Source organism: Sesamum indicum, linkage group LG7 (genome assembly GCF_000512975.1).
Source record: "Sesamum indicum cultivar Zhongzhi No. 13 linkage group LG7, S_indicum_v1.0, whole genome shotgun sequence".
Classification (NCBI taxonomy): domain Eukaryota; kingdom Viridiplantae; phylum Streptophyta; class Magnoliopsida; order Lamiales; family Pedaliaceae; genus Sesamum; species Sesamum indicum.
Genome location: NC_026151.1, coordinates 6933310 through 6942683, shown reverse-complemented (window position 1 = coordinate 6942683; position 9374 = coordinate 6933310). Strand labels below are relative to the sequence as shown.

At 35.8% G+C, this 9374-nt stretch overlaps 2 protein-coding genes across 2 annotated transcripts; both read left to right on the top strand.

Annotated features, from left to right (window-relative positions):
• LOC105166460 (heptahelical transmembrane protein 1) lies at positions 1412-4014 on the top strand. The gene is made up of 4 exons (XM_011085824.2): positions 1412-1825; positions 1973-2065; positions 3142-3190; positions 3298-4014. The coding sequence occupies exons 1-4, from the start codon at positions 1593-1595 to the stop codon at positions 3973-3975; spliced, it is 1053 nt and encodes a 350-aa protein (XP_011084126.1). The 5' UTR covers positions 1412-1592; the 3' UTR covers positions 3976-4014.
• Positions 4925-8990, top strand: LOC105166509 (LRR receptor-like serine/threonine-protein kinase GSO1). Its single transcript, XM_011085888.2, has 4 exons — positions 4925-5519; positions 5679-5828; positions 5909-6052; positions 6709-8990. The coding sequence occupies exons 1-4, from the start codon at positions 5150-5152 to the stop codon at positions 8847-8849; spliced, it is 2805 nt and encodes a 934-aa protein (XP_011084190.1). The 5' UTR covers positions 4925-5149; the 3' UTR covers positions 8850-8990.

Below are 9374 nucleotides of genomic sequence, written 5' to 3'. Positions count from 1 at the left end.
GCGTTAATTATTTCTCAACCACCCCTTCTCCTCAAACCAACCCTAAATGGCTTATTGTACCAAAATTCCACCGAAAATAGCCATATAATTATAATAAAATGAGTTAATGATATTTTTTAAAAAAAATTAATAATATTTTTTTTAAAAAAAATTGTATGTGTCGTGCACGTCACATATTAATTTAAAATTTTTTGGCCAAATATCATTAAATCATCATTTTTTTTAATTACAAAATCAAATTACCAACTTTATTTTTTATAGGATTAAAATTATAATCTTTTTCCAACTTCTTGATAACCTAACTACATATACAAAAACCTCGAAAGAGAGTCAAACCAACCAAGTGAAGGGGTTTATCCAATTATACAGATTATTTGGAGACTGAAGCGTGTAATAATAAGCAACATAAAATTATTCATGTGAAAAGTTGTTTTGGGCACCTTAAAAGAATTGATTAATCTTTCCTATAAATTAGGATATTCTGATTTTCAATATTTCAAATAACTCCATGAAATAATTTTATTGGAAGTAGCACTCTTAATTTTTTAATTTATTGCTAATTGATGTACTAATAGTTTTTTCTGGATTATTAATAAACGGGTAAGGATCTATATATTCCTAGTCCCGTTTAGATACAAACGGCTTTTACTTAGGGAAAAAAAAAGGAGGCATGCGTTTGTTCATAGTTAATGTAAAGGGTAAATTATAATGAATTTTTACGAAATTCAGGCATACCTAAAAGCTGCCAATGTCACTGAAGCTACTAATATGGGGATCTATACTTATCCAATGCCACAACATCAAGGGGACAAGTCACTACTCAGGAACCTACACCGGTACAAGCTAATCCAGGGCCTTCTGCTTATGAAAGAATAGAAAGCTTTGGGACTGATTCCTTTCCTCTTCGTCTATTTTCAAGAGGTCTTGATGAGACCCTTCTTCTGAACTGCCTAGGCCCAGCCCAGTCACAGGATCATATGAGAACTTAGTGCAGTATTCAAATATCTTATTTATTATTTGAAAAATTATCAAAACCTCATGATTTTAAAAACCATCAAGAAACTAGCCAAATTCTTTAGTTTTCATTACGTTTCCATCCATGTTTATTGCGAATTAACCAAAATATTCTCGTAAACTATAAATTATAATTTTACTTATTTTTTTTAAAATTTTTTTGAATTTTTTTATGGAATAAGTCAATATTTTCTCTATAATGTTTAAAAATTTCCATTCTCTTTGTTTATTTTCTTTTTACACTTTTTAAAAATAAAAAGTAAAAAATGATAATTTCAAATTCTCATTAAAAAAATTAAATAATTTTATCAAATAATAAAAGTATTAATAATTTATAAAACAACCAATTATAAATATTTATAATTATATCAAAATATTGCATTGTACCAGAATTAAATGCTGGTGCAGTTGTTAAGTACCATCTTCTGCACTTATTATCCACCCCACCCCATTTCTCTTCTTTCTCCACAGACATGAAAAGGGATTTCAGAAATTGCCTCTTTTGGTTGAAGAATCAGCGGTTAGTATGATCAAAGCTACGTGAAAGGTGAGTTTGGAAGAGGAAACCGGGCGAAAAGATGGATCAAACAGTCTGCTTTTTCACAGTGGCGAACACCCGCAACAGCAGCAGCAAGGAGACGATTAGGCGCAGAAACAGAGAGAAAAGATACCCTCTTCTATCCTTCCATGAATTGCCGGACTACATGAAGGATAATGACTACATACTCAACTATTACAGAGCTAATTGGCCGCTCAAAGTAGCACTCCGCAGCCTCTTTCAATGCCACAATGAGACCCTTAACATCTGGACGTAACTGCGAATTCCCCATCAATTCACTAAATTAATTAGTTGAATTTGTCATATCATATATTGTGTTTGAATTGTTTATGTTTGCTTTTCTTTCAGCTATTTTTATCTTTTTTAGTGTTTTATAAGTTCTTGTTTTTTGGGGCGCAGGCACTTGCTTGGATTTTTGGTGTTTGTGGGATTGACTGTAGGCAATCTAGCGGATGTGCCTCAGGTTGTAGATTTCATCACAATGTTTTCTGGGTAAGTCCATTAAGTTCTAAATTATCATTGTCTTTGTGTTTTTGTAACGTTTACGTTGTGATTTTGAAAACCATTTTTGAAAAAAGAACGCCCAAAAAGACTTCATGTCGTTTGAAAAATGATCTAAAGAAACCCTTTAGCAGGGAGGCTGTGTGCGTCATTTTTCAAATGTCAAGTGGGGTCTTTTGTAACTTCTTTTTTCATAATGGCGTTTTCCGAAAATTTTGAATTTTATAAGAGAGCAAATTTTATTTAACCCTAAAATAAAAAGATGTTTGGCGATATTTATTTTGTTTGTGAATATGTTAAAATATTAATATTAAGTGATTATCATCTCCAGTGTTCAAAATTTTAAAGGAATAGGTGATTTAATGTTGTCTGAGAGCCAGACCAGGAAAGAGGTTTTTTGTTTTAAATCCGATTGCTCCCCATTTATAAAAGAAAGGTTTAAAGTGCTGTATTTGCTCATGCAGGGAGTGTATATTAATATGAAATGATTATCCTTTCCAACAGCTTAAACTTTTAAACGATTTGATTCAAGATCAATGAATATTTGGCAATTACAATAATTCCATAAAACTACTTGCACAAAATGCATGCACTCGTGAATTTATGTTGTACCAGTAAATTATGAGGCAAATAATAACAAGTAATTCGAATATATTATCGAGCTAATTATTGAAAGGGACATTTAGCAGTCATCGGCATAACCTCCTTCCTTAAAGGTCTGAAATACAATTTCAAAAGCTAGAAATGAATAATAACATGCATCGGGTGGATCGATCAAAGCTAGACAATTTTGAGAAATAGTTCTGGCCATGCTGTGACAGAGCTACAACGATCAATCTTTGTATGTCGATACAGATATTCTCCGTCTCTGTTTACTTGATTATTGATGCCAAAATCCTCCATGGATTGATTGTTCATATTATTGGTGTTGGTTGATTGGGATGTCTTCTCCGTCAATTTGATTAGTTCGAACGCTGTAGCATTTCTGTCAAAGATGGTTGATTTGCAAATGCTTAATTAGTTTCATCTGAAGCATTAACTGCAACGGTGTCCCCATTGTTTTTCAGGCAACTTCCATCAAGTGCAGAAGGTAATGTCTCCAGCAAATTGTCCCTGGTGAGCCATCCTCATTGTTTTCCCAGTCTCTTTATTTTTTGATATTCAAATTATGACAAAAGCCAAAAAATGTTGTAATGCATATTCTGGGAAATTGATGCACGCAGGGGCCAGTAAAACCGATAGACTTGCAGCAGAAATCAAGTCTGGAAGGCGACATAAACTCCCGAGAAACATCCACCCCAAACTGGCCATTTTATGTGTTCCTATGCGGCTCCATGTTCTGTCTCCTCTCAAGCAGCATGTGCCATCTCTTTTGCTGCCACTCCCGTCGCTTAAACGAATACCTACTCCAATTGGATTACGTCGGGATCACAATCATGATAATCACCTCCTTCTTCCCTCCAATATACTACATCTTCCAGTGCACCCCACATTGGCAGTTTGTCTATCTCACTGGTATCACAATCATAGGAACATGCACTGTCATCACATTGCTCTCTCCAGCCCTCATGTCTGGGAAATTCCGTTCATTCCGTGCTTTGCTCTTTGTGTCCATGGGCTTGTTCGGCCTAATCCCTGCAGTACATGCGCTCGTAGCTAACTGGAATGATCCCTACCGTAACATAACATTAGCTTATGAATCAGCCATGGCCTTGTCGTACTTGATCGGGACTCTGTTTTACGTTAGCCGGGTTCCAGAACGGTGGAAGCCTGGTTGGTTCGATCTTGTTGGCCAGAGCCATCAAGTCTTCCATGTGTTTGTGGTAATGGGGGCTTTGGCACATTACGGTGCTGCACAGATTTTCTTAAGATGTCGGACCCAAATCGGGTGCAATAATTGAAATTGCATTTTACGTTCTACAAATTAACCCTTTTTATAATATTGGTCCCATTGTTTTTTAACACCACAATTGCACGAGCTAGTTCCCTAAGTCTTGGGGGTACTTACTGTTGTTCCCCTTAAAAAATTAACGAAATTCATATTTGGAACTAAACTTGCAATATTTTTTTATATTTATTACGACTACTAAATATAATTTTTTTTTTATATATAAAATTTTATTATTTTATAATTAAGTTTTATTTATTATTAAAAAAAGTACTTAAGTAAAAGATATGTGTGGTTGGACCACAGTTGGCAGCTGTAGTCAATAGTGATGTATTTTGCACCTATTCATTATGGTCAATGACACCACACCAAAAGATAATATTGAAAATTAAATATTAATTCATTGTTTTCAAGTTATCAGTGACAATATATATTAAGTGATAGTAATTTTAATCTTATTATAATATATTATTAATAACAAGAAATTATATAAAAATTATCATTATATGTAATTAATGATACATCTGTATAATTACAATAAATAATTATTATCACTAAATCCACGTTGCTATAGACATTTTCATTAGATGTTCTTAATAATAATTTCATGCACAATTTTCTCATCGCCAATTTTGACTCTCTTAATGAACTCCTCTGCCGCGTCTATGTGGAAGAAGTCTTCTTTTCTCAACAAAACCTCATGACAGAGACAAGTCAATGGTATAGTCAAGCATTTGCGTATATCATAATAAGAATTTTCCACAATTTTCCACAACTATAACTTTATAATTATCATCTGACGTATATATTGGTAATACACATTCATTTATAAGGATAGAAAGTAATTCATATATATATAAGCATACAATAAATATATATATCCTACTACACTACATAATTTTCAGTACCACTATAAATACTCAAAATATTATTTTTTTATGGACAAGTTACCGTTCATCTTATTAGACAACCGATATCCCCTCTCTCCCAAAAATTCTTTCTTTAGATTTAACTATTCACGTGGCGCATTACTGTGTCGACATTGAAATTCATTTCCTATCCATTAATAAAAATTACAATGACATCATGTTACGATGACCCTTTCTAGCTCATAACAGTACTCTTAACATGTAGACATTGTTATTACATGAATATAACTCGACAACATACCTTAAAATTTGTGAGGCATGGATTCCTTCTCAGTCTTAGTTTATTGGGTACTGTTTGGCTCTTTGAGCATTCAGCTTGAGTGGTATGGAAGTCTGGGATGCATAGAGGAAGAGAGGATCGGACTTCTGAGGCTGAAAGCAGCCTTTAACCCTCCAAACGTGACAGCCTCTGCATTCTCGTCTTGGGGCGCCGGAGACAACATGGACTGCTGCAAGTGGGAGAATGTGAGATGCGACTCTACCACAAAGCGTGTCGTCCAGCTTTCACTCAAAGACACCAAGTATGACACAGCCACCAAAATCGTGGAGCGCTGGTACCTGGATTTCTCCTTGTTTCTTCCTTTCCAAGAGTTGCAGAATTTGAGCTTGGCCCAGAATTTCTTGCAAGGTTTTTCTTATGCTCACAGCCCTTTTGTTTTTTTGCGTCAGTGTTGATATTGCAAATGAGCAAATGTAATAGCAATTTACCCCTGGGTTTTTTGCATTTAACCCTTAGCTTTAACTACATCTTATCCTACTGAACATGATGATGGCTTTATTCAAACAGGTTTTCATGGTGTATTGAGGTCAAGCAAGTTGCAATATTTGGACTTACATGGCAATGGGCTCACTGAAATTCCACCCTTAGGCGCAGTGCAATCATTGAAGTCTCTAAACTTAGAGTTTAATCCTCTCAACAACTTATCTACTTTCCAAGGTACATCTAATACTTATTCATTGATGCATCAACTCCACCTTTTCTCCTGCAATTTCCCCATATATATATATATATTGCAGAATTGATGAAAGTGAGAGGCCTTGAGACGCTGAACATGGCTTATACTAGACTTAGAGGTATTTCTCAGTCACTGTGGACTATTACGTCTCTCAAGGCTATATCATTAAGGGGTAACCATATGAAGGGCTCCTTATCAGACAAAGGTAATTTGGAAAGTTTAAAGGCTTTGTACAGCAAAAATTGCAAACTTATTTCCACATTAGGCTCATTTCATACTTCGCCCCTTGCTTTACGAAATTTTAAAAGTAACCCCATATTCTGTTTGACAAATAGAGGGGAAAAAGAAAAAATAGTTGCGTATTTCATTTCCGTTCGGTTCACCGTTATTAAAAAAAAAATTATATAAATAATTTTTCTAATTTTGTCCAAAAATATCTGTACACAGATATAAAAACCTAAAAAATCAAATGTATAATGAATAAAATACTTATGGATGCAATTCAATATTTTAAATCAAAATAACACAATAACAACCCATTCATTTAATTTATTTTGAATCAAAAACCGAACCAAAATTCTGCTGCTTATCTGATCAGCATGTAAATGTCATGTGCCCTCACCAGTTGGAATTTGATCTGCCGTTAAAAGTTATTGGTAATGAGTAAGGGAACCAAACGTGCAACATTTTTTAGCTTCATTTGCGATTTTTAACAGGCCGTGGGTCATTTTTAAAATCACGTAAAACGAGGGCTCAACTATGAAATAGGCTTGTGTGTGGGACAAAGTTTGCGATTTTGCTTGTTTGTACCTTATTTCCTCTGTGGAAAAATAAAACAAGTTGGTTAAAAACCCTGTACAGATTTGTGCAAATTAAGGAATCTTCAAGAGTTAGATCTGAGCCACAATGCGTTTGAAGGAATCTTACCTTTGTGTCTCAGCAATTTGACATCTCTACGGGTTCTTGAACTCTCCTGGAATCTGTTTACGGGAAGTATTCCTTCAAATCTCTTCTCTAATCTTCAGTCACTTGAGTATGTCTCCCTCTCCTACAACCATTTTGGAGGCTCGGTCTCATTCAGTTCATTTGGCAACAATTCCAGGCTTCAAGTGTTTGAACTTGACAGCCACAACAAGGAATTAAATGTAGATACAGAAAGCCCACACTGGAATCCGCTGTTTCAGCTGAAAGTGTTTCGCCTGTCGAACTGTATACTCAACAAGCCCGACAGGAAAGTTCCCAGCTTCCTCTGGAGTCAGCACGACCTCAGAGTCGTCAACCTTAGTGATAATGGCATGAGAGGGGAGGCCCCGACCTGGTTAATAAAGAATAACTCGAAATTGGAGTTTCTTAGTCTCAGGAATAACCGGCTGACAGGTGAATTCTCCTTGCACCCTGATTCAAGAAATCTCGACATGTTTTGGCTTGATGCATCTGGGAATCAAATCCAAGGTGAGGTTCCATATTTCCTTGGTTCTGTCCTTCCCAACATGTTGTTCCTGAACCTGTCAAGAAATGCATTAGGAGGGACAATTCCTGCCTCCCTGGGTGATTTGAGAAAGCTGAAATCATTAGACCTGTCAAACAACAACTTCTCAGGAGAGGTACCAGAACATTTATTCATGGGATGTGTGTCTTTACGGTTCTTGAAGCTATCACATAACAATTTGCAAGGCCAGTTGCTCCCTGGAAAGTCAAACCTCACAGAACTATGGTCCCTCTATTTGGATAATAATCATTTCTTCGGAGAGCTTTCGCATGGGCTCCACAACAGCCGCTACTTGAGATGGCTGGATATAAGCAACAACAACATCTCAGGCAAATTTCCCGATTGGATTAGTGATTTTGAGTATTTGAGCACCCTTGTCTTGTCTAGAAACTCATTGGAAGGCACCATGCCACTCGGCTTCTGTAACGTTACACGGCTAAGATTCTTAGACCTTTCTCTTAACAATCTCACAGGTGTTTTCCCTCCTTGTGCCAATCTGTCGTCGCTGACGTATTTACATCTGCAAGGGAATGAATTCATGGGACCTCTACCGTATATTTCATCCATGACATCTGCCCTTGTGACCATGGACGTTAGAGACAACAAATTTTCTGGAGAAATTCCTCGTTGGATAAGCTCGTACTTGAATCTGAGGGTTCTTCTTTTAAAAGGGAATAGTCTTGAAGGCTCCATTCCGCAAGAACTCTGCCAACTGAAAAACCTTAGTATTCTAGATCTGTCTTCCAATAAGTTTTCAGGGCTGATACCAAGTTGCCTCCATCGGATACCGTTTGGGGGAAAAAGACCATTTGATGACACATTTTACGTGCAGGAACTTGGATGGACGACATATAGATCCTTTAGAACATACTCATTTGAATGTGAAGTCCAAATAAATCAATACGTCCAGGCTGATTTCTACGTGTCCGATGTACAAGAGGAAATCGAGTTTATATCGAAAAGCAGGTTGGAATCCTACAAAGGAAACATTCTCTATTATATCTCTGGCATCGATCTTTCCATGAACAGGCTCACAGGCCCTATTCCGACTGAACTGGGAAAGTTAAGCAGTATTCATACACTAAACTTGTCACATAACCGTTTAACAGGACAAATTCCCACCACATTTTCCAACTTGCACGAAATCCAAAGCTTGGACTTATCACACAATAACTTATCCGGTGAAATTCCCATCGAGCTGATAAGCTTAAACTTCTTATCTGTCTTCTCGGTTGCTTATAATAACTTATCAGGGAGAATACCGGATAGGAAAGCTCAATTTGCAACTTTTGAAGATAGCAGCTACGTAGGAAACCCGTTGCTCCGTGGACCGCCATTGGAGAAAGGTCGAACCAGGACCGTAGAGCTGCCTTCAGCACAGCCAACTATGGATTTTGAAGAGAATGATCCATTCAAAGAGTCATTCTGGTGGAGCTTTACCGGATCATATATTGGAGCGTTTATAGGAGTTCTTTTTTTTCTCTACTTCTACTTTTATTCACTCCCAAGGTAGTACATTTTCAGTGCTTAGTTCTCTATAGAAATGATAGCTGGAAGAGTTCAGTGCTCCGGTGAAACAAAAGTGAAAAATTTGTTCATATGATCTAAGTTCTGTTTTATTTATTGCTTCAGTGAGGATTCAACTTTCACTATTAACAAAAGTCTTCGTTATCACCAAATTGCTGCATTTTAAAAAATACACAAAGATAAATTGTTATTTTATTTTTTTATAATGGGATAATTTACTCATTTATAAAATTATATTAGTTGCTTGCATTTTTTCCTACATGGTTTACTAATATTTGAAATTTGGGGAAAGTTCAGGAAGTTTTAAGAAAATAATTAAACTTGGAGAAAATTTTCTAGGAATCTTGAAATTGAGAAAAGGATTCTTGTACAAGAATTGAAAGTTAATATCACTTAAAAGCTCCAAAAGCTCAAAATTTCTTTCAAAATTTAAAAGCATGACAAGAAAAAAGGTCAGGAAAGAACACTACAAGAAATGAAAGAACCTATGGTCATATATAGTTCCATAAAC

What these genes read in the sequence shown, in the direction of transcription:
- LOC105166460 (XM_011085824.2), top strand. Translation starts at nt 1,593, where the DNA reads ATGGATCAAACAGTCTGCTTTTTCACAGTGGCGAACACCCGCAACAGC. An exon ending in GAGACCCTTAACATCTGGAC is followed by an intron (nt 1,826 to 1,972) that starts GTAACTGCGAAT and finishes TTTGGGGCGCAG; the next exon opens with GCACTTGCTTGGATTTTTGG. An exon ending in TTCATCACAATGTTTTCTGG is followed by an intron (nt 2,066 to 3,141) that starts GTAAGTCCATTA and finishes ATTGTTTTTCAG; the next exon opens with GCAACTTCCATCAAGTGCAG.
- LOC105166509 (XM_011085888.2), top strand. Translation starts at nt 5,150, where the DNA reads ATGGATTCCTTCTCAGTCTTAGTTTATTGGGTACTGTTTGGCTCTTTG. An exon ending in GGCCCAGAATTTCTTGCAAG is followed by an intron (nt 5,520 to 5,678) that starts GTTTTTCTTATG and finishes TTATTCAAACAG; the next exon opens with GTTTTCATGGTGTATTGAGG. An exon ending in GGGCTCCTTATCAGACAAAG is followed by an intron (nt 6,053 to 6,708) that starts GTAATTTGGAAA and finishes AACCCTGTACAG; the next exon opens with ATTTGTGCAAATTAAGGAAT.